A 27731-nucleotide genomic window follows, 5' to 3' on the forward strand; every position below is an offset into this window, starting at 1 on the left:
GTGCCTAGTGAAGTCTACCTGCAACCCTCCAAGAGGCAGGAGACCAAAGACAGCCTGCGCTATCTCGCAGCAGCTCCCAGGGACCTCTTAGCGCCTTCTGCTATAGCCCAGCGGTTTTCCATGCTGCTAGGGACCTGCACGAACCTGCAGCCACCGTTACCACGCGGTATTACCGGGAACCACGCTGGAGAGCCAGCTAGAAGGGAGCGGTGAGCTCCCAAGGACCAGCGCTGGCAGGGTCAGGCGAGGGGACTGCGACGGGGATGCCGAGGCGGGGCTGCCGAGGAAGGGAATGCCGAGGTGAGAATGTCGGGGGAGGGGGATGCCGGGGACGAGATGCCGGGAGGGGAGATGTCGGGAGGCGGATGCCGAGGCGGGGAGATTGCCGGAGGGAGAGATGCCGGGCTGGGAGATGCCAGGAGAGGATACCACCGGTGGGGAGAGGCCGGGGCGGAATGCGGTGGGGAATGCAGGGGGCTATGCCGGGGGAGGTGGGGGGATGCTGTGGGGTATGAAGGGGAAGATGCGGTGGGATATGCCTGGGGGGGGGAATGAGGTGAGGGATGCAGTGGGAGAAGCCGGGGAGGGGATTCGCGGGGAGATGCGGTCGGGGATCCCGGAGGGAGGTGCGTGGGGGATGCCGGAAGGGGGATGCTGGGAGGGTACTGGGGGGCTGCGAGGGGGATGCCGGCGCTCTCCCTGAGGCGGGCGGCTGCGGGCGGGCCGCGGGGCTTGGGGCCGCCCCTGGCGGGCGGAGCCGCCGCGGTCCCCGCCCCGTCCCTGTGTCCCGTCGTCGGCGCGGCGCGGGGTGGGCGGTGCACCCCGCCAGCGCAGCGGCATGAAGGAGCCGTCGTTGCCCGGCACCTCGCTGCAGCGGGCCTGCCGCCTCCTCGTCGCCTTCTGCGCCCTCCACCTCTCGGCCACGCTGCTCTACTACCTGGCGGGCAGCGCCCTGGGGCCGCCGGGCAGCCCCGAGCCGCCACCGCGCCGCCCTCCACCCGCCAACCTCTCGCTGCCGTTCTCCCACCCGCCGCCACCCACCGCAGGGTCCCCGCCCGCCTCGTCGCCGACGGGCCCTTGCCCCGAGCCCTCCCCGCTGCTCGGTGAGTGCCGTCCTGTATGAGTTTGGGGCCCCCGCTTCACCTCCTCCTGCCGCCCGACGGGTGCCCGGCGCCGTCCGCTCCGCGGGGAACACTGGGCGGGGGGGAGTGCCGCGAGTCCGCGCCCCGACGGCAGCATCCGCCGCCGGGTCCCGCCGCCGTGCGTCGTGCGCCGGTGTCCCTGCTGGGCGCGGGGTGACAGCGGCGTGGATGTCCACGCGTGCCGCTGGCCGGAGGGGGATTGTGGGAGAATCCCGGGGGAGCCGGTGTAGGGGGGGATGCTCGCGCAGGGAGTCAGAGAAGAGCGAAGCCGCGGCGCTTTCGGGGAGCGCGCCCTCCCCGTCCGGCTGGGTTTCTGGTTGCCGGAGCGGTTGGGTAATTTCCTCTGGGAACTCTACCCAAAATACTGCTCTTGCGCAATTTCACAGGAAGGATCAGACGGGCTGCTGGCGCTGTGTAGGTTCCCGCAGTCTTTTGTGTGCGCGGACCTGCTCGGTGAGCAGCACGGATTTACAAAGCGCTGTGAGGCAGGGTCATGAATACAGTTGTTAGGCATCCCAGCGGCGCTTCCCACGTATTTGGTGCTGTGATGCAGTATCCTGATACGTGGCAGCCTGGCCTGTGTTTTATCTGCACTGGAGCTGGTCTTCCCCCAGGACAGCCTGGGTGCTGGCAGGAGGTTCGCAGGTCTGCAGCCAGCTGGTGGTCTCCGTTTCTACACTGAGCACCTGTATCTGGTTGGATCCACTGCCTTTGTCAGGAGGCAGCGGTGGAGGAGAGGTGGGTTTCGGCTTTTTCCCTACCCTTACAACGCTCTCGCCCAACCTCACATTTGGAGCTGCTGCTCTTGAATAGATCCTCCTGTGGCAGAGTTCACTACCACAGCCTGAGCCATCCCAGTGGATAATGAGCCGGCCACAGGCTAATTGGGCCCTGCAGCCTGGGGATCATCTCCCTCTTCATCAGTGTGCCACGTTAGCACAGGCACCTTTGTTACCAGAGATCACAGCGAGTGGAAGAGACTTTCAAGAAGCTAGCTGTGGTTTTCAGTTTATAAACCCAGCACAGAAATTCATAGATGCTCTGGATGCTCACTGGTCAGCTGTTTATGGATCTGCATAACAAATGATTGGCTTGTTATTTAGGAAGGTGGTTTTGAGGTCACTAAAAGGAACTGTGCTATGTTTTTTTGTTGTTATTTTTTATTAGTATCTTTCACTTTTTTTCCCCTGGATCACTTTAAGTTGAAAGTGGCTTTTCAAGCCTGTCCTCATGAAGTGGATGTGGGAGTCCTTTATGAATATGGCTTTGCTTTAAATGGTTTCCACTTACTCTGATCCTCTCAAGAGGGAGTCATGTGCTTTTTAAATGCCTGGAATTCAGAGAAATGCTCTTAGTGTCCTCAAGATTGAAAGCATTTATCAGAGTTACTGGCTAAAGGATCCGTTAAAGTACTTTACATTGTCATTGTAACATCTTCAATGGGATTTGCTGAATCTGCCAAGGGCCAGATGGGGCTATTGGAAGTGGTTACAGATGTTCAGAGAGCTTCAGAGCCACGTAGAACAACATAGTAGGCAGACAGTTTCTAGCCTTGTTACCTTCAGTACTTGCGGGGGTGCAGTTAGTTGGAGGCCAGCATCATCACGGCTTCAAGGTTTGTAGCCAGCATGTAGGTGAGAACCTTGAAGCCAGTGTGTAGGTGAGAGACCTGATGGGTATTTGTTTTTTTCCCCTGCTCATTTCAGGTTTTGTTAGCAAACGATATTTGTAAAGCAATGCAATCAGGCCTCAGATGAGTCTGCCCTGATCAGCATCTCCTGTATCTCCACGGCCAGTGTGGGGATGGAAAGGTGTACACTCCACAGGCATTTCTGCCACTTAATTCACCCACCCAGAATTAAAAGAAAACCCTCTTATTTTTGTGCACAATGCTCCTTATTGGTATGAACGTAACAAGCAGTAGCCAGCCAGTCCCTTCTTGTAATGCCCACCTTCCCAAAGCCATGGAGAAGTGCTCTGATGAGAGCAGGTAGCTCCAACTGACCTGTGCCCTCAGCATAAACCTAAATTACAAATGCACCTCACCCTAGTTTTTATTATTTTCTGCCCTCTCCCTCCCCCGTCGTTGGGGAGCATGTGATGAATCACACAGGATACGTGTGACTGAGCTGCTCGGGCTTTTTGAAAGGTCACATAGCCAGGTACTCATTTCAGAGTCACACAGTTTTCTTCCTAGCGATGTTTAGAGGAGTAGTTTACAATCCCTGCTTTCTGGCACAGCAACAAACACATTAGCTGAATGAGGTTTAATCTCTACAAGGAGCTGCCAAATTTAAAACGCTTTTATGGCTCACTTGCCTTTATTTGTTAAGCATAAATCAGGGCTGGGTAAATAATACTATAATTCAAGTTTGAATTAAAAGTCCTTAACAGCTGTGAAATTCTCTTATACAAGTTAATATAAGGATTGTGGATTTAGTCTCAAGTTCAGAGCTGTGTGTCAATGAGTATTTTAAATGCTGTACTGAGAAGCAGAGCATGCTTGCTGCGGTGAAATTGCAGCCTTCAAGAAGCCCAAAACCAAGTGAATCCAAACATATTCTGTACATGTCCGTTCACCACACTGTTGTATTCTTTAGGAGCTGTAGAAAAGTAGTGCTTGTTTGTTTGGGTTTTAAGAAATTTTAAAGTTGCTCTGTAGAAGCAGGATGTATGTTGGCCTGAACGCTTTCAAAACAGTCAAATGCTTTTCTTCTGCCTATTCTAGCAGATGGCATAGTTTATGTGCCTGCTGATTTTAGGAGGGAACATGGGAAGAGACAGGTTCATTGGTAGCAAGATCCCTCTCCAGAAAAGCTCACCTGTGTAAGGGATTTCAGGGATGTCATTTTCAAGTCCTGCTTGGTCAAAAGCACGTGTTGCTTATGAAGGTTATTTTAGAAGACAGCTGTCTCCTAGCCATTTTTGACCCTCGTTCAGATACCAGTCGTGGCTGGTACGGGGTAGCAGGCTGAAGAGCTCTGTTCACATCCTCAACTCCGTGAGCATCTCATGGCTGAGACAACCCAAGTGCCTTAGACATGTTGCTGTTAGGTGTCTGGCTCAATAGCTTTTCAGCCCCAGATTTCAGTTTCAGCCCCCCTTAGGCACTAGAAGCTGCTCTAAGGTCTCTGGAGCCTTCTCCAGGCTGAACAAGCCTGGCTCTCTCAGTGTGTCTTCATAGCAGAGGTGCTTTGGCCCTTTGATCGTGGCTTCCTCTGGTCTCACTCCAACAGGTTCACATCCCTCTTGTGTAGTTGTCTCCAGAGCTGGATGCAGGACTGTAGGCGGGGCATCACAAGGGCAAAGGGTCAGGATCACCTCCTTCAGCCTGCTGGTCGTGCTCCTTTTGATGCAGCCCAGGATACAGTTGGCTTTCTGGACTGTGAGCGCACACTGAAGCTGGCTCATGTTGAGCTTCTCATCAGCCAACACTCCCAAGGCCTTCTCTTCAGGGATCTTGGGCATGCAGGAAAAACAACTGCTTCTTTGAAATGTCAGAGTTCTGGGTAGAAACTGATGCTTCCCACTGTTGGCAATTCATGTTTAACACTGAAATAAGAATCGAGGAACAAGCTCCTTTGACCAGCTTCTGGGTGAGCAGCTGTCGTTTGGTTGGAGGACCTATGGCATGGGCTTTGTCTTCCATGCACTGCTTCTGGTGCCTGTGTAGTCAGTGTGTGCAGTCACTCTAACTTGTAGATACTGAAGTGATGAGGGTATTCTGATGCTTTGAGGTTTGAAGGAGACTTGTGGTGATGCTGAGTGCCTGTATTGCAGAAGTTTTTAGAGGTGGTATGCTGCCTGAGACACCAGCAAATTCACAGATAATCTAGATTAAGGCCTCTGTATACGTGGACATTGCATGTGCAGGAGTGGAGGATGCTTTAGCACTGGCAGAATCCTAGCAGAGCATAATTTGGGGCCAGAGAGTGAAAACTCAAGAGGTGCTAGGAATGCTAGTTTTTAAGGAGGTGGTGGCTGTGCCAGAGGGGGTTGTTAGGTTTGGCATGCCTGGGGTCTGGTTCCTGTCACATTGCCCACCTGCAGTCATGGGCTCTTGTCTTGCTGGGGAGGATGGATTCTGCCCCAGAAACTGCAGGCTTCTGAATCTGTGAAGCCACTTATGATACCAAGTGGTGTAGAAGGCATTTGCTTTACACGCAGCATCTTGCCCTCCTCTTACTTGAGCCTGCTATTGTCTGAGGTGCCTTTTTTTGCTTGTTATTTTGAACCTTTCCAGTACAGCTGCTGTCTCTGCCTCTTCCCACCACCCCTACCCACCCAGGCCGGATGCTGCAGGCTTTACTTTGGTGGCTGCAAACTGGGGTTTGTGCAGTGTCCCTCCACTGCCTTGTGTTGAAAAAGTAAAACAGAAACTCAGAAAGGAGAGCATGGAGTGGGCTGAGGGGAGGGGGAGCTCACATGTGGACTAGTTTGCTCAAGTTTAGGCTTTCTTGGCCTCAAAAGAGGGGTTGAGAAACTGTTAAACTCCTCCAAAGGGTATGTTTAAGCTGTTTGGCAGGGAACAGATGTGCCATCCTGGTAACACTGCTGACAGCTCCGCAGCTACCCGTGCGGTTGGGAGCACTCACACCTCCGAAGCGCAGTCTTTCTCTGGCAGCAGCTTCTGTGGTGAGAGCACCCCTAGCATCCTCTTAGCTGGTCAAAGTGGAGGTCAAGGACTATTCATCGGCCTTGCAAACGGAAAGGTACTGTGCCTGCCTGGAGCGCAGCTGTTTCAGGGATACAGCACCACAGATGGAATGTGCTGGGAAGGAAAGTTTCCCATCTTATGCAAGTAGAGTTTTATAATGTGCTCGTTCCTCTGCCAGCGTTGATCTGAAGCAACAGCTAGTTTCCTTGGAAATTGGGCCAAGTTTGTGTTTGGAAGGAGACAGGCATTCGCAGCTTCCCAAACTGCACTGGGATGCAGAATTCAGTTCGGTTCTCAATTTTCCTCCTCTGGTGTGGAGCTCCTTCGTGTGACTTCACTCAGCAGATGAAGGACATTGTCACTGTGTTAAGGCCCCCCTGCACCCCAAAGGATAGCGTGCTGAGGGTGCTCTGGGTATGGTGGCCTCAGAGGCAGCCTGAGGAAGGTGCTGTGCTCCACTGCTCACCCTCCTCCTCTCCTGGCAGCATCCTGCAGCCACTGCTCCACTCCCTCCTGCACACTCTTCTCCATAGAGCAGGAGGGGTTTGTGGACACAGTGAGCCAGCCTACAGCAGTGCTGCAGTGGTGGTGCCAAAGATGTGGGTTTTCTGGGATGTGGATAGAGGAGCAGTGTCAGCTCACTGAGCCCTGTCTCTCTGGCCTGTGGAGACAGCACACAGGTCAGCCCGTTGCCCCTGCAACAGCATTTTCTACTGTACGAATCAGTGCCCAGAGCCCCTTGCCTGCAAAAAGTGCTTGGTGAGCCAGGCATGGATTAGCACCTCCAGGCAGGTAAGCAGTGGCTGCTGGTGGCACCAGGGAATGGCAAACAGCCTTTCCAGCTGCCTCTCAGCTGCAGCTGAGCTGCTACTGCTCAGGGCAGTCCTGAAGCCGCTGCAGATGTTTGCTTGAAAGTGGGCTGCTTTGCCACCTCCCCATGTAGGACTTGCTTTGAGAGCACTTGCCTGCAAGCACATCTTGCTGAAGCTGGAAACATCCCTACAAAGGCTTTATGGAGTGAGTTTCCCTGTGTGCTGGGGCAGTGGGATTTGGGCAGCATTGCCCCAGGCATGCAATGCCCTGCTTCTGTGCTCACCTCCCTGCTGCTTGCTGGCAGCACCCCATGCTTTTAGGGGTGTGCCAGCCCTGGCATGATTTTATGCAGACAGACACACCTCCACCCCACCCAGGACAGCACTGGGATCTGGGTGCAGGCACTGCTAATCGCGTGGGATGGGATGGGGCAGGAGAGCTGGGGGCTGCCTTGTTTGTTGAGGCTGCCCTGGCAGAGCTGTGTTCCTGGGATGCCACTCATCCTGGGATTGCTCCTGTCTTCCCATCCTGCCCCACGGCAGGGTGGGGGTTCCTGGTGGGGGGCAGCTCAGCCTTTTTCTGATCCAGGCCCCTGTGTTTATTTGTTTTGAGTTTGCTGTTTGAGGGCCTGGAATTTAATTTCGAAGAGGCAGTGAGAAGGGCTAATCGCATGCAGATTGCCCGGCTCAAAGGGAGACAGTTCAAAGCTGCCCCCGTGAGCGTGTGCTGGATTTCAGCCACCAATGAGGACTGTGGTTCTCTCCCAACAGTACCTTCTCATGGAAACAGCAAACTTTTTCCTTTTCTCTTGAAAGACACCATGTCCTGATGGTGTGAGACCTTGTGTTGGAATAGGCAGTGGAGTTGGATTAAGCTGTGTTTGTCTCTGTCTGTAAGTGCTCAGTTAATCATACAAACCTGACATCATGCAGACCCAGTGCTGCCAGTGTATGTGATGCACCCTCGAGGGTTTTTCAGCCTGTTTCCCACAGTCAAAGATGACACAGTGTGAACCTGCCTAAGACAGGCCCTGCACTGGTGTATCAACAAACTACAAGGCTCAAGCCTTGCACTGGCCTGACATCTGTAATGGGGTGCAACTTTGCCTGTGTAGACCAGCAAAAGAAAAGGTATCCTCGTCCTTGGGAGGCTTTGTTTCCTCATTGAGATATTTCTAGCCAGACCTAAGGATTATTTTCCTTTAAGAACACTCATGGGGGAGTGACATGTGCAGGCAGCAAGGGGCAGCAGCTGCCATCCAATCTGCAAGGAGGCAGAGGTGTTTTCATAGAAGCACAGGAGGGTTAGGGCTGGAAAGGACCTTAAGATCATATAGTTCCAACCCCCTGCCATGGGCAGGGGCGCCTCACACTGGACCGTGTCATACAGTGGTTCGCACGCCAGGACGGGCTGCTTAGGGAACCAGTCCCATCCTCCACCATGGGGCTGTACCCCTTTTTCAAGCCTGGCTGGTCCTGTCTGCATAGGCGCTGGCATGGCTCTGAAGTCGAGCTGATTTTAATGGGAAATGCTTGCTTTGCTGAGCTGTGGGATGCAGGTACCTGCCTGCCCTGGAGTGCTGCGTGGGTCTGAAGGACCCCTGCTCCACAGCCTGGGGTGGGGAGACGTGCCCCTGCATTGTCTGGGGTGGAGCGGGGTTTGTTTTTCCCAGCCGTTCCCTTTTCTGCTGGGCCCCTGCAGAGATAGGTTTGGGTTGGGGTTTTTTCCTTCCTGAAAGTTTTGCTTCTCTTTTTTCCAGCTTTCTTTTCTCATGAGTTTTGTCTGAGCCCAGCAGTGCGGGTGTGCACCTGGCTCAGCAGCTGGAGAGCACTCAGCCAGGGTTCTCTGCGCTGTTTGGAGAGGCATTCTGTCCAACCTCTGTGCTGCATGCTTTTGCTTTCATTCTCATCAAATTAAATACCTGAGGTTTGCACCTGGCTTAAGGCATGCAGGTGAATTGTGCCACTTTTCCCAGAGGAGTGCTTGGGAGGGCGGTTTGCTCTGATGGGTACCTCTGTAAACCGACCCATGAGCCCAGCTGCTCTCCGTCACATCTCCTTCTGATGGGGCTGCACTGCCCTCCTGGGGAAGGGGTTCTTCTCCACCCCATCCCACCTGAACCCCTCTGGGCTGCCCTTCATAGCTGCTGCCCCACCTTGTATTACCTGCTACCACCTTGGATGGAACGCGATGCTGCCCACCTTGTGATGCAAGGGTATAATTCTGGGCATCGCTTCTTGAGTTTTCCGGTCTCTTCTAGTATCTGTGGTCCAGGGAGACTGGAGCAGCTTCTAAATTTGTTCTAGCATCCAGCCAAGCAGATTCTCGCTGTTGGTGCAAGTTCCTCTTGTTTGGGTTAGGGGGATGCACGCCAGTGAGGATGCATGCTGACAGCCTCATGCAGCAGGAGGATTATCTGTTGTGGCACGTGTGGCTGCTGGGAAGTAGGGGATGGGAGGATCACCAGGGCTGTGGGGCTAGTTCCTGCAGCTTGAGTGTTGTGCCACCTCTGGTGTTTCGCAAGCCTCACCTTTTGCTTCATGTGAGAAGCTGCTTCCTGTTTGTGTACACCATGACAGCTGCCCCGGCATCTGAGCCTGCACAGTACTTTTCCTGTGCACCTTCCCTTAGAGCAGGAACACTTCTGAGTGTCAGAGATAGGGGGAAGGAGGAGGCTGGCTTACTTTTGTGTGCGCCTTTCCTATTACCCTACCACTGCCAGCTGTAAATCCTCCTTTCACAGTCTCTGAAGTGTTTGCTTTGGGTGCATGCTTTTGCCAGCTTCCAGCAGCTGCTTACTCCTGTTTTCGAGGTTTTCTTTTGCTAAAAATATACAGTGGAGGCTTTCAGACCTGCTGTTGGGACTCCAGAGGAGGTCACAAGGATGATCACAGGGCTGGAGCACCTCCTGTGTGAAAATGGTCTGAGAAAGTTGGGAGAAGAGAAGGCTGCTTGGAGACCTCATAGCAGCCTTCCAGTATCTGAAGGGGGCTGTCCTGGGTTCAGCAGTAGTAGTCATTTTTCTCCTTCTTAGTAGCTGGTGCAGTGCTGTGTTTTTGACTTTCAGCATGAGAACAGCGCTGATAACACCGATGTTTTTAGTTGTTGCTCAGTAATGTTAAGTCTCACCAAGGACTTTCTGAGTCTCATGCTCTGCCAGGGAGGAGGGGAAGCCGGGAGGAAGCAGAGACAGGACACCTGACCCAAAGTGACCAAAGAGGTATTCCATACCACAGCATATCATGCCCAGTATATAAACTGGGGGCAGTTACCCGGAGGGCTAGATCACTGCTTGGGTCGGGCTGGGTATTGGTCGGCGGGTGGTGAGAGGTTGTATTCTCTTTCCTTGTTATTTCCCTTATCATTATTATATTGGTGGTAGCAGAAGTGATTTGCGTTATACCTTAGTTACTGGACTGTTCTTATCTCAACCCGTAGGAGTTACATTCTTATCATTCTCCTCCCCATCCCTCTGGGAGCAGGGGAAGGAAGAAGAGGGGGGGAGTGAGCGAGCGGCTGTGTGGTTCTGAGTTACCGGCTGGGCTTAAACTATGACAGGGGCTTACAAGGATGCCGGAGATGGATTCTTCATCAGGGACTGCAGTGACAGTACAAGGGGCAATGGTTTCAAACCTAAACAGGGGAAGTTCAGGTTAGATATAAAGAAGAAATTCTTTACTGTGAGGGTGGTGAGACACTGGAACAGGTTGCCCAAAGAAGTGGTAAATGCTCCATCCCTGGCAGTGTTCAAAGCCTTAGGCAACATGGTCTAGTGTGAGGCATCCCTGCCCATGGCAGGGGGTTGGAACTAGATGACCTTAAGGTCCTTTCCAACCCTAACTATTCTATGGTTCTATAAACTCTGTAACTCTGAACCCAAAGAGTGTCTGCCTACAAATCCTAGGCCATATGGGTGACCAGAGTTAGAAGTCCGCATAGCTCTGTCATGCCTGCCTGTTTTTAGCAAGGGGCTTAATATACAGTGACTCCTATGTCAGGCAGTCACCTTGACCAGGAGCAGAAAAGATTGAAATGGAGCGAATTGGGCTGAAAATTTTACCTAGTAAAAACAGATAGGGATAGAGTTTTGGCCAGTGGGACAGCACTCGCAGCAAACTTCACATGCTTTCATGGCATCAGCAGACCATGTCCTGAGTTGGCACCCTTGTGAGACAACAGTCTTGGGGCTTCTTGCTATCCAGGAAGTCAAATTTCAGTAAAAGTTATTTAAAATTAGCAACTGGAACCATGATTCTGATCGCCAGCTGGAAAGCCCATGTTTGCAGATTAAGCTTCAGCCTTGTCCTGCATGGGAAGTGAACTGGAACCACTGATGTGCAGCGGGTAGTATGGTGCTTTTTGTCAGTCACATTGCTTTACCAGGTCTAGCTTGTTTTAGTCATTCTGTATTTGAAAACAGCCTATTCAGGTTTTTCACGTTTTTTGTATTCTTACTGATGCCAGTGAGTGTATTAACCGGGTGATTTGAATCCAAAGCGGCTGCCTTCCTGTACATGTACAATGCCAGTGCCTGGGGTCTTCTCACTGACCTTCATGTAGGCTGCATCCCTCGGGGCCGCATTTGTAAGAGGGTGTGTTGCCTTTAAACTGATCTGATTAACTGGAGGTCAGAGCAGCACAGATCGTCTCTCAGCAGTGTCTGTCAGGACCCTGAAACTGCTAAATATCTGTCTTCCTCACCTGTTTTTTATCATGAATGTGTTTTCCTCTCCCATCTCTTCCTTGCTGACCTTCCAGCCTCCTGAAGGCAAACAAGAGCAACCACTGGCAGGGTTAGTTGTCCATGTTTAGCCCTGAGGGGCTGGTGAGTGCCAGCCTGCAAAAAGCCTGGCTTGGAGTGTCCTGGATAGCCTGTGGCTAGCCTTGCCCAGCTGGAGCTCACAAACCACCAGTAGGAGATTTCCCCTCTAAATTTTCCTAAATGGCAAACTTTTGTGATGTGCGAGTGAGTGTGAGACATTAACGGAGCCTTTGTTCGTTAAACCAGAAAGCATCCTCTGGCGTGATGGGGCTTGCAGTTTGCTGGGAGCAGAGAGCTCATCTCTCTGCGGCAGGAAGGGGCTTGCTCCCTGGGACAGCAGCCGCCCTGCGCCTGGGAGCGGGTGGTGCTGGCAGGGCCCTGTGAAAGGATGTGCTGCTTCCGCCCTTCTGCTTCCTGCAGTGTCCGGCTGTGTCGGTCCTGCTGCTGGCAGCAGGGCATGAACAAGGCAGGGAAATAGCATCCCTGAGCACAGATGCCCGGCATAATCCCATTTGCTGGCTATGACCATGGTTAAGTGAACCATGCCCACTGCGACACCCTTTGCTATAGGCATCATGCTGGCTGTGCCAGTCTCCTACTGAAGGTAGCACTGAGGGGCAGAGGGATGGGCAGGGGGAAGCAGGCATGGATGTGTGCTGGGGCCAGAGGCAGCTCTGAGGGAGCACTCACTGCAGGGAAGAGGTACCCACATTCAGAGGAACAGATGCACTCTCCCAGCTCCTACTGTGCTGCTCCGGTGCCTGCCCCCTGCCTTTCCTACTGCATGGGGAAGCTGTGCCCCATGCCTGCTCATGCCACTGCATGTTCCTTCCTGTGCTGGTTCCTCCCATTCTTGCCTCTTCCTCCCACTGCAGAGCGCCCTCCAGGCTCTCCCTGCAAGCTGCTCTCTCGATCGGGGAGGCTTTGGCCCTAGCTGCGGCAGACGTCTGCAGGACCCGTGGGGCAGAGAGGGTGGGGAGCTGAGCAGGCACACTAGGGTAAAGCTGGGAACCATGAGGGTGCTGAGGGTATGGACAGATTGATCCCAGTGCTGGAGCCTGAGAAATCACTGCCTTCTTTCTCCTTGTGCAAGAGGAACATGCAGGCTTACCCGTTTAACCTGAGATCAGGAGATCCCTTTGCATCCTGCCTGTGATGCCAGGTCATACAAGGTCTTACCTCCATTGTGCTGGCAGCAAAGCATCCCTGCTGCCTCTGGGGATACACCAAGCACCTCTGCCTGTTTGGCTGGTTTCCTTCTTGCCATCTTCAGCCTTGAGGAAGCACACATTTTGTGGAGCAGCACAACTGAGCTAAAGCAGCTTCTAGATCTGTAAGCAGCGAGTAAGCTGTACACCTGGAGCATTGTTTCTGCCTTTAGTGCAGTCACATCCTGGGGTATGCACAAAGTTGATTGGTACTGCCACTGTCTTTCAGAGCTCTAAAAGTCACTTGTGTCTTTTCTCACAGGGCTCTGTGAGGGCACTGTGACACACACACACGGAGACATGTACATGTGTGTGTCCTCAGAGGTGCATTGGGCATCTCTTCAGCAAATGCAAAGAAGAGATGGGAGCTCTAAGGCACATGTGCCAGTGAGTGCATGCACACACATATGTGTTCACACCCATGTGGAGTAGAGGCAGAGGGTACACCAGCCAAATCTCTAAGGAGTGATCCTCAGCCTGCTGTTTATGGTGAAGACCTGCTTTATGTGCGGGGGCCTTAGCATCCCTGCCCCCTGCAGAGGCTTCAGTGGGAACAGGGTTTGCCTGCAAAGCCCAGTTTATTAGCTCACCATTACTGGGAGCAGGACATGGCAGCAAGAGAGGTCCTTCTGCAGACCACTACCGTGCTCACTGGGTTTTTGCAGCCAGCCTGTTCACCAGGGCTGGGGCTGCTGGAAGCAGATACCACAGAAAAGCCAGCTTGGATGTAAAGAGGAGGCATGCACAAAATGTCTGTGATCCAGTGCTGTAGAGCCACGTGGCAGAGAGGCCCTGGCAAGCAATGAGCACGTGCGTGCAGGCACGTGAGCCAAAGTCCTGCGGAGTAGGTCTCATTGGCCATATCAGTGCCTGGGGCTGTCGCTGCCCTTTCTCACTGAGTTCAGCTTTGAACAGCTATCTCAGTGGCTGCTGTCCTAGCTGTGGTGCCAGGAGGGCTTCCGGTTTTACACACCAGTTTTGGCATAGATTATTTTGGCAGTTTCAAAACCTGCCGCTGTTGAAACCATATGCAGGAATTGCCAACCACCATGCAAATCTGGATATGCTTTTTGTAGCAGTTCTAATGTGGGGCTTCTAATAAATAACAGGCATGCCTACAGAACACGGAAAATAGGAGAGAAAGAAAAAACAAGAACAAGGGTTTTGTTCACTTTGCATGTGTTTGAGCCTTGGTGTAAGTAGTTGTGTTGGTAGGAGAGCAGGGTTGTTTGAGGAGTGCTCTTCTCTCAGAGCTGTGCAGGATGGGTGAGAGCACAGAGGTAACACTCTTCTGTAGGCTTGTTTTGTGGCACACATGCCAGTGGTAGCACTGCTTCTGCTTTGCCAAGCAGATAGGATTGTAATGATAGGACAAGGGGTAATGGGTTCAAACATAAACAAGGGAACTTCAAGTTGGATACAAGTTAGAAGTTCTTTACTGTGAGGGTGGTGAGGCACTGGAATGGGTTGCCCAAAGAAGTGGTAAATGCTCCACCCCTGGCAGTGTTCAAGGCCAGGCTGGACAGAGCCTTGGGTGACGTGGTCTAGTGTGATGTGTCCCTGCCCATGGCAGGGGGGTGGAGCTGGATGATCTTAAGGTTCCTTCCAACCCTACCTATTCTATGACTCCGTTGGTGTCAGTGACTTGGTTGGGGTCTGATACGAGTAGGCTACAGCACTTGCAGGTTTGCTCTGAATTCTGTTGTATGGCTGCTCCAAGCTTCAGCATCTCCGTGCACTGCTGGGATGTTGTGTGCATCCAGCCCTCTGTGTTTAAAGAACAAAACAAACCAGGAAAACAAACGTGTAAAGGATGGGTGCTCAGAGAAGCAGATCATGTGTGCTAAGTTGCTTTGTGCTGTGCCTCTCTTCCAGTTGGTGCGCTACGTGTGGAGTTCTCCCAGCCTGTGAACCTGGACGAGGTGGCGAGACTAAATCCAGAGGTCAAAGCAGGAGGTCGTTTTGCTCCAAAGGACTGTATAGCACTTCAGAAAGTAGCAATAATCATACCATTCAGGAACCGAGAGGAGCACCTGAAGTACTGGCTCTATTACCTGCACCCAATTCTCCAAAGGCAACAACTAGATTATGGAGTGTATGTTATCAACCAGGTAAGATGCTCAAGGCATAGTCAGGCCTTTATACCGCTATGATTAATAGTGTCTGTGCCCTGTGAAACAGAGGAGTGGTTTCTTTGTCCTCAACAGCAGTGGTGTGGCAGGCAGGGGTAAGGTAGCTTTAGAAAATAAATAAGAAAAAAAGAAAAGTGAAAATTAACATGAGCAATTTGAGCAATTTTGCTTCAGTGATTCTGATGGAAAATCTGAGGCCCTTTCTTCTGGTCAGGCACAATTCACTCTAAAGAGCTTCTGCTTAACGAGCCCACCTGGTGAGGAGGGAGAAAATCCCTAATGACACAACCCAATCTAACAATCTGCTACCTCTTTCCAAATGGTTCTTTTTCCCAACTGCTGCAGGAGTTGCATACAGAGATTTTTAAGGTGATACGGTAGCATTAATGCATAATCTGGCATTGGGTGTGTCATAAAGCTGTAGGATTTCACTTTCTTGAGCAACTTCTATTCTTGTTAGTAATAGTACACAAAATGTCAAGATGAAGAAAGAAAAGCTGTGGCAGTGGAGTCAGGTGAGTGATCTTCAGGTGAATAGAACACAAAAGAAACAAGGGGCTTTTTTGTTGGTTTGTTGCTTTTTTTTCCTCAATATCTGATGGCCTTAGACCTGTCTAAGGAAAGAAAAAGGCATGTTTCATTCCAAATAAGCTGTCTTAATTTATACTGTAATGGTGGTTAAATAATTGAGTGTTGTCCACACCTAGAGAAGCCTAAAATGTATAGGCATTTGCATGGGCTGCAGTGTGAAAGGGCAGATGTAGTTCTGAGGGCCCCGGAGGAGACTGCCAGCTGAACAATCTCACAATACAGTTTCTCTTTTGGATATGTATTTATATCCTGTGTTCTCAGCTCTGTGGAAACTGGTGTGAAATAACATGATTCTTTCAATGTAACTCCTTAAATGTGTGGACCAGCTGATGTGTTCGTGCATATCAGACACCATGAATACTGAAAGTGGTCACCCAATTCACAGAATTGAAAGTAAGGGGAGACCTTTTTCTAGAGAGGAAACCAATACTCCATAACTACTATTTCCCTCACTTTGCTCATTTCCAGGTGCCAGAGATCTGGGCAGAAGTGATTTGTGGGGAATTAGTGATAGCTCCCAGGAACAGCAGCCAAATTGCTCTGGTGTCTGCAGCCAGGTGTGCTTGTGGCTGTGCTGCTGAGGACACAAGGTGTTTCTGCAGCACACTGTGCCCTAAAACTAAGCCCTATAAGTGTCCCTTCCTGTGTAATACAAAGAACATCCGGTGCTGCTGCAGACCAGCAATGCAGGGCCAGCCCCAGCCCTTCATCCTTCAGGCTGCATTCCTTGCACAGCAACATTTGCCTGTGCAAGGTACTGGTGCCACAGGGCTGCTTGAGCCATTGTCCCCACCAGTCACTGGGTACAGATGGGTGATGGTGGCAGGGCAGTGTGCCTCGCTTTCCTGAGTGTGGCTTGGAAGCAAGGTGTGTTGCCAGCAGTGGTCCTGCAGTGGTTTTGCAGAGGACCAGGTCTGGGGACAGTGCTTGTGAGTGAGCAGCCGTCTCTACTGCAAAGAGCAGCCAGGGCAGGCATTTCCCCATGAGTGATGTTCAAGGATAAGGAAAGCAAGGGGCCCAGTCCCATGGGGCTATGCTGGTGCCTGTAAAGGCAGGCAGTGTCGTCTGAAGCCCGGTTGGAGTTCCTGCTGCTGCTGCAATGCTGCATGCTGGCTTGCGTTGCCCTGCATTGCTGGCTCCTCCTCTTCTCTGGTCCTGTCCTCCAGCACTAGGGCTGTGGGGCTGTCTCTGTGCTCTAAAGTAACACTCACTAAAATTACTGAAGCAAATGCTGTTTTCAGATGCATTCTTTGAGCAAAGTTGGGAATGAGAGAGAGTGATACGCAGTAGACAGGCTATATACACCCTGGACACATCAAGCAGTCAGATCTAGGTTAGTAAGTGAGACTACTTGATCTGTAAATTAAACATGCTCCTTCTGCATGCCCCTAACAAGTTATGTCTGGAAGAGGCAGAGTGATCAGTGGTAGTAAACCCACTGGATGTGTCTCTCGAGGGTGAGTGGAACACTGAATGTAGAGAGTTGCAGAAAATGTATTAATTCTGCCAAAAATACAGTAGGAAAATGGTCTTATTTCTCTGCTGTCTTGACAATTGCTTTTCTCTTTTTCTTGTCTGTCTTTCCCTTTGCATCTGCCCTCGTTTTTGTTGTTTTTTTTTATATTTTTCCTTTTAGTGGGGAAATATTACCTTTACTTGTTAATCCTGTCTATATCAAAGCAATCACTGAAGCAAGGAGACTTACTGTGTGATCTGGTTCTTACGCGCTGCCTACGTGCTCTTCTGTGCTCTGCATCTCATAGAAAGAAAGAGGAGCGCTGAGCCCTGCTACTGCTGCACTGGTAATGTCAAACTTCTTCCTTTCAGCGCAATGTGTTTCTGTCACAAGTCTGTCCTGTCTCCAACATGCTGTTCTTGCATGCCCGAATGCCTCAGGGCAGGACTTGGCTGAAGTAAGGGGGATAATGTTTGTAAATGTAACAGGAGCCAGTGGAAAAAGTATATATTATGCTTCACCCTCCTCACTCACCGCAAGCAAAACCCAGGCCTGACGCATGGAGTAGCAGTTGTAGGATTTTCCAGAGACGTGGACATGCAGCTGTACATGCTTTCTGTAGCATCCACTTGCTGCCATGCAAGCTTGACTGCACTGAACGAGAAGGCAGTGGTGACTGTGGTACCGCAAATGGCTCTGCAGCCAGACTGAAGTTCGGGAGAGTTAGCAAATTCCCTGAAAACCGTGCAGTTCAGTCGTGTTCTGCTGGCCCCTGCAGTGTCCTCAGTAGTGATTTTCCAGAGTGTGAGTGTGTGTACATGTGCCTGCAGAGTGGTTAGGCCATCATACTGATCCATGTTATTCTGCAGGAAGTATCAGGACCCCCCAGGTATGTGGGCAGAGGAGGGAATTGTGCACAGCTCCTTCTTACCCTCTCAGTGGTGGGGGAGGTGAATTTCCTCTGCAGCTCCTTTCTCCTAAGCATCTCCTCGTGTCTCTGTAAGACTCTGGAAATCTGTTTCTACCTGCTACTCAGGACCACTGGAACATGGTCTTTAACAGGGACATCGTGAATCAGGTTGCCATGCCAGATCCCTGACATAGCTAGCAGCCTCCTGTTGGAGGTGCTGGCTCTCTTCTAGCTGGCCAGAAACATGTATCCTCACCAGTACCATCCTGAGACCTGGAGAGCGCAGGATTCCAGTGAGAGAGATGCAGCTACGGGTCCTCTGCAGTGCTGTGCAGTCTGCAGGAGGAATCTCAGAGCTGCCTTCTATATGGAATTGGGTGGCAAGACAAAATTGGGATGGATGGCTTCTTGCTGATTTTCAGGTGCTTTAGCTTGAATGACAGTTCCAAAACTTTTCTGGCGCTTTGGAAGGTCTGGCTGAGCAAACCAGAGTCAGCAAAGGTAATGGATAGGAAGTAAAAAAGCCTCCATGTTCTTTTGTTTGGGCTGATTGTCTCTGGGTGTGAGAATGAGTTAGTGTCAGATCCTGTAGGACTGAGGCAGGAGGTTGTCCCCCTTCAGCCAGTCTCTTGTGGACCACAGAATGGGGATGGACTTGGATGTATTGGGTGAGACAGGGAGAGTGAAATCAGGAGCCACAAACTGGTGCTGGGTACCAGCGCTGAACTCAGACATGGGCTGAGTTTCAGGACAAGATAACATGGGGAAAAAATTGTCAGGGGAGAAAACCAGCAAAAGTGTTCTTGGACTGTATCTCTTCTGGTTGAAAACCTAGGAAGTAAGCATGGATGCTATGTTTAGAGCTTGGCTGCACTGTCAAAGCAGCAGTCAGTCCCTTGCGCACTGTCTGGCTCTTCAGGATGATGCTCCTCTGTCTAAGCAAGTCCAAACTAATCAATTTCCTTGTGACAAATAACAGGGAGCCTCTGTGGGATGAATTGCTGCCAAGCAGAGGCAAGGACTGGAGGTTGCTTCAACTGTGCTTCATCTGTTCGCTGAAGGAGTAGTACTGTGCCTTGTGCTGTCCTGGCAGGGACAGCAGCACAAAAAGGAGATTTCCCAACTTGCTTTCTTTCAAAAAGCTGTGGATCAGTCAGAGATGGAAGTCTACAGCATGTGTCTGGGTTTTGGGAGATCTGAATCTCGGGTACTGCAAGCACGCCAGTGCTTCCACACTGCCTTAGGTAAAGAAACAGAGCTTTATCCAGAAGAGCAAAACCTCTTGTCAGTCTTCTTTCACTCCAATACATGCTGTAGAGCCCTGCATACCTCAACAGAAAACATGCCTCCTGGCATCAGAGAAGTCACCACTAATACTAGCATTGCAAGGCTTGCTGGATGAGCTACCTGCTCACTGTAAAGTTACTAAAAAATGGCTTGGAAAGGAGTTTTCTCATTTGGTTGTGATTTTTTTTTTTTCCTCCTCTCCCCTTCCCCCCCCTCCCCTCCCGCAAGCCTTTTGGATCCCACAGTGTGAGCCTGTGTGTCCATTTGGGAGGAGAGCGGCAGTGCCCACATGAACTGTTTGCTGTGTGTCTGGTCCATCTCCACATAGGGGCCCTGGTGTGGGCTCTGATGGGACAGGAGGGTCCCAGGTACCTGTGATCTTGTCACTGCACTGTCCTTTGGGTTTTTTCAGGGAGAGGTTTAAAATCAAAGCTCCTCATAGCACTGTTAATCCCTGTCACTTAGAGGAGTCAGAGGCCACCTGAAGGCATGGTTTAATTGTGATTGAGCCTCTGCCTGTAATAATATTGGCGTGAAGCACCCTTTGCCTTGAAATTTCATTATGAAAAGAGCAGCCAAAGGGTATGAAATGAAGACAGTCTTGTCTTCAGGACACTTCAAGCAGGTGCTTTGAGGTGTGAGCATACTGCATTGTGCACCAGCACCAGGAAAAGCGCCCCTTTTGAGTATGGAGCCAGGGCTGGGTTTGATGCCGTGGGACCTGAGGAGCACGGGACAGCTGAGGCTGGGCAGCCCCTTTTGCTGGGGAAAGAAAACCCTCCGATCCCACAGGCTCAGCTGCTCTCTCTCACCAGCCTCTTTGCTCATCTCACCCTCATTTACTGCACTCAAGTTTTCACTGCTCTTACTTACACATGATGGGTGAACATCTTCCCACTTCCTTAGTAACTGCGCGAACCCTTTTGGGTTTTTGGGTGAGGATGCTGAGAATTTGTGCAGGTCCTCTCCCTGAAAGCTCGCTCCTCCCTGTGAAATCATTTATGCCTGAGGCAGGTGATAATGTTAAATGTTAAAACCTTCATTTGAAAGGTATTTGTGGCTGTTTCAAGAACCTGCCTTGGCTCTCTAGCCGCAGGTCCATTAACCAGTCTGGATTAAACACTTTCCAAATTGATTATTTATTAACCAGGCAAAGGCAGCTGGGATGAGGTGATGTTTTAAGCTGCTGCTCCTTGGGCACAGTATTTTGCCTGCCTTGATTCATGTTCCATGCTGGTGTGGGTACCACAGGGTGTGGGGATGACTTGCCCAGTTGGAGGAGAGGGGGGGGGTCCTTTGGCTCAGCACTGCTCAGAGGATGTGGAGGAGGAAAGATGGGATATGGTAGAAGAGAAAGGACTTGGCAGTCTTGGTTTCCAGGCTGGCAAAAAGCTTCAGCCTCTTTCAGTGATGTCCTGTGAGTTTCCTTCTGCCTGCTTTGATGCCCTGCACAGGGTTTGGGTTTGAAGCTGCTGCTGTAAAGTTGAGTCCTGGGTTGAAAACCCTTACTCTCAAACCACTGGTATTCTTGGGTTTGTGGGTATGATGTTTTCTCAAGAGTACTCGAGCAATTTGCAAGCCTGTGCTTGTATTCAAAGCCATGTGTGCTTTTGAAATGTGTCTGCCCGAGAGAGGCCAGGCTGATTCTCCACAGGCACCTTGTTTCTTAGGGAGGAGAGCAGGTATTTTCCTGCCCTGCTCCACAGGTCCCTTTGTAAACTGTGCCTGTTCTGGGGTATAAACGTGCCCTGCTGCAGTGTCAGCTCTGTTCAGTCCTTCCTGTCATGGTGACTGCCCTCCTGGTTCCATTTTCCCTACACGGCCCCTGGGACAGGTGGTGGGTCGTGCTGTTCTCGGGCTGGCAGAGCAGCAGCAAAGCCAGGGCTGCGCACCGCAGCAGATGGTGGTGGTTGGTGTGTAAGTCGTAGTCCTTGCGGGAAGCAGGTCACACCGTCCTGCCGTCAGTAAACATGGTTGTATGTCACAGCAATGCCCTTTCAAGGGCCTGCACAGCATTCTGCTCTCATGTGTGCACAGCTGCAACAGGGCTCATCACAGGAACAGGAGCTCCTGGTGCCATGCAGTACTTTGCAGATCAGGTCAGGCATGTGCTGCTCAGCCGAGGCCATGCCAGTCCTGCAGCCCTGTTGTGGCAGAGCTGAGGAGGGTGCTGAAATCCTGGGCACAGAAGAGTTTTGATCCATGGTCTTTACCCTGGCAGTAAGCTATAGCACTGCTGAGGTTTCTCTCTGCAGCAAGGGTTCCATCTTCCAGAGGGGCTCATTTCTCTTTGATTTTCTCAGCTGCTGTGGGAAGTCCCAGCTGCTTGCCCTAGCGGTCCATAAATCACTGAACTTTAATCCAATTATCACAAAACTCACTCTTGAAATGCCTGTGTGTGGGGTGGGATGGAGGAACTGCTCAGTATCAGACCAGCCCTCTTGGAGCCTTTCACCAAGAAACAGGAGCTGAGCCAGGTCCAGCCTTTCCTCGGCCGTTGCAGCTGCCCCTGCGGTTTACAGCTGGCTTGGATGCTGTTATCTTATGGGCAACATTCCAGGGGGGCTCCCTGTGGATGTCCTGTGGGATGCTGTGGGGGGAGATGCTCAGGCTCAAGCTCAGTCCATCACAGGCACACCAACCCCATGCAGTGACACCCGTGTCCAGCAGCAGGTAAGAAACTGCTGATGTCAGCTGTTAAATTTAAGTCACTTAACTGCTTTTTTCTTGGTTTTGTTTTAATTTAGGATGGAGAGGAAGAGTTTAACCGTGCTAAACTGCTGAATATAGGATTTGCAGAGGCTCTGAAAGAGTATGACTATGATTGCTTTGTGTTTAGTGATGTAGACCTCATCCCAATGGATGACAGGAACACCTACAAATGTTACAGCCAGCCACGGCACCTCTCTGTATCCATGGATAAATTCGGATTCCGGTGAGATGCCTTTTGGAAGGGTCTTTCATTCTTCATGTTGCTGTTAGGCTAGCAGGCCAGGCACAGCGTTACACATCCCCACCCTCTGTGAAAGCATGGGAAAATGTCTCTTGCAAAAGCCTGTCTTGGCTTGGTGTTCCTGTAGGGAGTGGGTGGCTGCGAGCAGGATGGGATCGGGTCAGATCAGCTGGAGGGGAGAAAAGGGGGAAATGCAGCTGAGTGGTTTATTAACATTCACAGCTTCTGGAAAGTGAAATGCAGAGCAAGGGAAAACTACAAGCCCATAGTTCTGCAGATGCCTGCCTATCCCTTCTTGTGTTTCAGGCTGGAAGACAGCTAGTGTTTCCACCCAGTCTGAAAAGTGAGACACTCACGCAGCGAGAATTATGTGCAGCTTTAAAAAGACTGCATCAGATGCTATTTTAAGAGCAAAATGAAGTATTTTTGGCTGTTCAGTATTGGGCCACTGAGGGAACTGCCCTAATGTCTGAGAGCAGCACAAACGAAATGCCTTTCAGCATACATTTGCACTCCGCAAGCTGCTGTAGACAAAAATGTGTCTTTTCCTTTCTATGTTTTCTTACTCCAAATCACCCGTGGGGAGTTCAGAAGCTCATCTATAAAGTGAAAACCAGTCGTGGCCCCCTGGTGTCCGGTAGTGCTAAAGATGGTGTTGGCAAGACCCCTGCACATCCCCAATCCAGACCCTACTAGCTCTGCTCAGAGCAGGACAATCACCAGCACCACAGCAGCTGCAGTTTCTTCTTGCAGCTAGGTGAAGCTTAGAGCAGAAATGCAGGCCCTGGGAGTTTCCTCTGCTTGTTGAAGTAGAGGCAAGGTCTGCAGTAGGTCCTGGTGATCCCTGCGTGGGCCCTCTCCTCATGCTGTGGGTCTGAGTTTTGTAAGTCCCCAATCCCTTGGTGAATTATCACCTGTTTTGAGCAGCAGCTAGCTGGCTTTGGGCGTGCAAGGTCACACTGATGGCTTACTTTTGGGCTATGAGCTTTCCTTTGGAGTACTGTGGAGCCCCAGGAGCCGCAGGAGGAGAAGGTTCTGCGGCACCTCCAATGCCTTGCTGCTGCTGGGGCATGCATCTGCCCTTTGGTGAGGCAGTGTGCTTCTCACCAGCCTGTCCTTTGAGGACAGCATACTTCTAAGTGAAAGGCTGTGGCCACTGCCAGTTGCCAGCTGTATTTGGGACTGAGCCCACCAGGTCCTTCTGCGTTGTGGTGGGTGCTGGCTGTTTGCAGGCTGGGGTGAAGGGCTGTGGCAAGCCCTGTTTGGGTGGGCAGGCTGCTTCTCGGCTAGCGCCTCTCCTCCTCTAATGTCCTTTTCTCTCTGCTTTCAGGCTGCCTTACAATCAGTATTTCGGAGGTGTGTCTGCCTTGAGCAAAGAGCAGTTCACAAAGATCAATGGGTTCCCAAACAACTACTGGGGCTGGGGTGGCGAAGATGATGACATTTATAACAGGTAAATAAATACCCTCCTTGGCACCTGGAGTGCTTCCAGTGTGGGGATGAGCACAGACCTGCTGCTCTTACCCGGATGAGGGGGTGCAGGATGTCTTTTCACCCCAATCAGGGGAGCCTCCCCTCTGGGTGAGGGAAAGAGGTGGCTCAGTGAAAGCATGCTCTTCCTGCTGGGTGCTGGCACCCCATTTTGCAGCTCCCAAGGTGGGTCCAGGTGACAGACATCCCACCCCTGCCCCACACACACGTCACGCATCCACCACACAGCTTTGGAAGCATCCACACCAATGCACAGGTTGGAGCAGCATGCTTATGGGTCTCTCAGCACTGGCTGAAGAAAGGGGATTTGGGGCATGATGAAAGGAGAAGACTTTCACCCAGTGCAGACCAAGGCTTGCCTGGGTCTGCAGCCTGGTGTCGGATCCCTTTGTTCCCAGGAGAGCTTTGTTTGTTGGGCTGTAAGCAGCTCTAAAGAACACCATGAGCTGTTGCTTCCTGCCCGGAAGGAAACCAGGCAAGGCTCAGAACTGCAAGAGAGGAGGAAGGTGTTTGCATGGGGCAGGCTGGGACCACCCCTGCCTGAAGACCAGGGCAGAAGGTGGACATGGCATCATGCTACCTCATGGATGTGAGTCCCTAGGGCAGTCACTGGGAGTGAGAAGTCATTGAGGGAGCAGATTTGGGAAGCCGTCTTCATGTTTCTCAATGAAAAAAACACTGCATGGTCTTTTCTCAGGGCTTTCCAAGCTTTTCTGGAGTTCCAGAAGGGTCTTCCTAAAAATGCTTTTACCTTCCTGAGGTTCAGCACTTCTGTTTGATAAACCAAGCGAGAGACAACTTTTCAGTGGTGCAGGGCATTCAGAGGAGGGTGGTGATCCTCTCTTTTCGGGACACTATTTTTGAGCAGCAGAGGATGCTATGTAGAAATGAAAACAGAGACACAAAGATGAAGGATCACAGAATGGTTTGGGTTGGAAGGGACCTTAAAGCTCACCCAGTTTCAACCCCCTGCCACAGGCAGGGACACCTTCCACTACACCAGATTGCTCCAAGACCCATCCAGCCTGATCTTCAACACTGCCAGGGATGGGGCAGCCACAGCTTCTCTGGGCAACCTATGCCTGTGCCTCCCCACCCTCAGGGTGAAGAAACCAGGTACTTCTCTAGCATTGGTGGGCATGAACTGCAGGTGCCTTGCGGAGAGCGTGCAAACAAAGGCAGGCTGTCACTTGCCCAGTGGGTCCCAGCTAGAACCACTGTGGCTCTGACCGTGTGTTCCCCCTCATTCTCCTTCACCACCATTCACTTCGGTTTTCACCAGCACTGCAGTTTTAACATCCCAAATGAATGCTCTTCTGGCTCCTTTCCAGATAGGTTAAAAACTATGTGCCTCCCATACGCATTCCAGCCTTCAGCCTGGAACAAGATTAACGTGGCCAAAGGCCACAAATGGTGTAGGTCAGCATGCAGTGAATTAGGAGCTCCTTGGTGTTTGCAGGGGGACATCTCTTTTCCTCATGATGATGTGCCTGTGTGGAAAGGGTCTGTCTTTCCCCTGTCTTTCAGCATTGGCAATCCTGCAAAAGGACTAGCAACATCCTTAGAAAAAAAATGCAACCCCCCGTGGTGGTTTATGGAAGAAGTGGGAGAGCATCCCACATCTGTTGCTTGTCACAGGTGGTTAATACGCTTGATTTTTACAGGCTGGTGTTCAAAGGTATGGGGATATCGCGTCCAGATGCTGTCACTGGGAAGTGCAGAATGATTCGGCATTCCCGGGATAGGAAGAACGAACCCAACCCTGAGAGGTGCGTGTCCCTGTCCCGTCCCATAGCCAGTTCAAAAGGTGCCTCCCACCCTTGTTGCTCCAGCTGCTTGGCTTCCCCTTTGCCAGGCAAAAAGCCTCATCACGGAAAGCCTGCCGCCATCCGCTCCCTTGCTGACCTTTCTGTGAGCTGCCCCCTTGCTCTCCTCACTTTACTACATTACTACAGACCTTTTACCCAATATTTCTTCTTTTTTTTTTCCTTAAATGCAGCAAATTACTCTCCAAGTAATTGTTTCCAGCTTGTCTTTGGCATATAAAACCTGAGCTCCATTGCAGAGCTGGAAAAGGACCTGTGTGATTTAAAAGCTTGTCTGCTTTTTCCCGGCTAAAATTTTATCCCCTAGAGATGCCTTTGCACACTGCTCAGGCTGGCCAAATCTGGGAGTTTATGGGACCCGTACTAATAATATTCAGGTTGTACTTAAAACACGAGAGATGCTGCCCGAGAGGCTATAGAAATGTCCAGAATTCAGTAGTTTAAATGTTTTTTGTCTTTTTCTTTCTTTGTTTCTCCCACCCCTTCCTTGTTTGGATTTTCCCCACCACCTTCTGCAGGTTCGACCGAATTGCTCACACAAGGGAGACAATGAGCTCTGACGGCTTAAACACCCTATCCTACAAGGTCTTAAGAACTGACAAGTACCCTCTGTATACAAGGATCACAGTGGATATTGGCTCACCAAATAGCTAACATCACAGACAGGAGAGAGACCTTGCCTGTGTGGACCAGGACATCTGGCCTCTCTGATGCTTTATATCTGCTGGGTTTCTAACAGTTGCAATGAACAGCAACAACAACAAAAGGCCTCTTTTGGCATGCCAAAGTGCTTTTATTGTTTTTTTTTTTTAAATTCCAAACTTGACTTTACACAACTTTCTAGCTCTCCGTTGTTTTGTAAGTCCAGGAGCTGTATATAGGAGTTGTAAATACTTACTTTGCCAGAAAACGTTGAATCTGATCTGTTTGCTGCAGTGCTCCCCATGTTGAGCTAATTACTGGACCCAAATTGTACTGATTACAACTGTGATGCATCAGCAATTACTGCCCATGACATTCGGTATTTTAAATGAGGTTGTTGAAAACATTCCTTTTAATTCAATCCTGGTTTTATTTTATGAAGGACTGTAAAATGCTGCTAAAATTGTTCAAGTTTACGCTTTGCATTAGATTTGGTTCGGGTTTTTTTTTTTGTTTTTTAATGGGGACATCACCATATATTTTTCCCTTATAGTGACCAAAACAAACATCTCTGAGTGCAGAGCAAGTGTTGAGCAACCTGAATTCACTGAATGCCATTTCTTTTAGCCTCAAAGGAGGCTTTGAATGACTTGAACCGGAGTTTGCCAGTGAGCTCTCCGCATAGGGTAGGAGCTACACAGATGCCATCTGCAAAAAACACTGGCTTCAGACAACCTTGCTTCTGGATGTCACACTGAGTTTGTGCCTCACCACAACATCACCTGAGGTCTTTTGGGGAGGGGTGGGGGAGGGTGGTTGGTTTTTTTTCCCCTGGAAATAAAGATGGGTTAATTGGATTGTGCAAAGAAATTCTGGCCTTAAAATCTGCTGACACATGTTAACAGCGGTAAAAGGTTACCATTTAAACATTGTCTAAAATGAGGTTTTTTTCTTACAAGGTCATGCATAAAACTTGAATTCACTTATTACTCTTGTTGTTGTAACAGTTTAATAACTTTTAAAAGTTTTTAAAAGTAATTTGTATATCATAAGCAATATATTTAATACCGGATTAAACTAGGGTGCAGCATAATAGGGTATGATTCAAGGCCTCTTTTATCTTCAGATGAGTAGGTTCTTTATGTGCGTCATTATTATAAGACATGTATTATATTTGCTCTGTGTATTTGTCCATAAAACCTCCTGCGGTGCTGAGATACTTGCATCAGGGCTGACATCCAATTGGTCTTTCTTTGCCTTAAGCCTGTTGCAATGTGTGTCCTCTACCAGGAAACTCCTTTCTGACTTTCTCAGGCTCTGAGTCTCACGCACGCTTGAAATACTGTTTTTTGTCAGATACCCTGCTTTTCCTTCCCGTGACCGTGTGAAAGCCTCAAGCGCTGACACCCAGGGAGCCGGTTTCAGTGATTTAAAGCTCTCAGCCAGAACCAAGAACTGAATTCCTTCTGGCGAGTATGCTGCCAGCAGCTCTGACCACAGCAATTTGCACTTCCTTGGCCCGTGCTGAAGGCTGTTAAAATCAGGGACACTCATTGTTGGATTGGGGATCATCTTCAGCGCTGCCTTTTTTTTTTTTTGCCTTTTCTTTTTTTTCTGTTTTTGTGGCTTTGATTGGATTTTTGTTGAGACCCGAAGGTTTTGCTGAACCCTGCGCTGCAGGGGTGGGATCCTGCAGGGGACAGGGGACACTGTGTTTCTCATTAGGCTCATTGTATACACGGAGACTTCAATTACTAGGGAGACACCCACTGCCTTTTCAGTCTTGCTTTGAAAAGTTGTTCACTCCCTTTGCTTAGAAGCTGTTGCTGTCCAGACGTGCTGCTTCAGTCATGCTGGGAGC

The 27731-nt window shown here is 50.6% G+C and overlaps 1 protein-coding gene across 1 annotated transcript; it reads left to right on the forward strand.

Moving 5' to 3' along the window:
* The first annotated feature begins 767 nt into the window (after positions 1-767).
* On the forward strand, positions 768-26012 carry B4GALT1 (beta-1,4-galactosyltransferase 1). Its single transcript, XM_057396683.1, has 6 exons — positions 768-1103; positions 14458-14693; positions 21706-21893; positions 23242-23364; positions 25067-25171; positions 25747-26012. The coding sequence occupies exons 1-6, from the start codon at positions 839-841 to the stop codon at positions 25880-25882; spliced, it is 1053 nt and encodes a 350-aa protein (XP_057252666.1). The 5' UTR covers positions 768-838; the 3' UTR covers positions 25883-26012.
* Positions 26013-27731: the final 1719 nt, after the last annotated feature.

This window comes from Pezoporus wallicus, unplaced genomic scaffold, assembly GCF_028554395.1.
Source record: "Pezoporus wallicus isolate ANWC-B61680 ecotype Strahan unplaced genomic scaffold, APGP_CSIRO_Pwel_v1 contig_14356, whole genome shotgun sequence".
Lineage (NCBI taxonomy): Eukaryota > Metazoa > Chordata > Aves > Psittaciformes > Psittacidae > Pezoporus > Pezoporus wallicus.

What these genes read in the sequence shown, in the direction of transcription:
- B4GALT1 (XM_057396683.1), top strand. Translation starts at nt 839, where the DNA reads ATGAAGGAGCCGTCGTTGCCCGGCACCTCGCTGCAGCGGGCCTGCCGC. An exon ending in GAGTGTATGTTATCAACCAG is followed by an intron (nt 14,694 to 21,705) that starts GTAAGATGCTCA and finishes GTTTTAATTTAG; the next exon opens with GATGGAGAGGAAGAGTTTAA. An exon ending in AACGAACCCAACCCTGAGAG is followed by an intron (nt 25,172 to 25,746) that starts GTGCGTGTCCCT and finishes CACCTTCTGCAG; the next exon opens with GTTCGACCGAATTGCTCACA.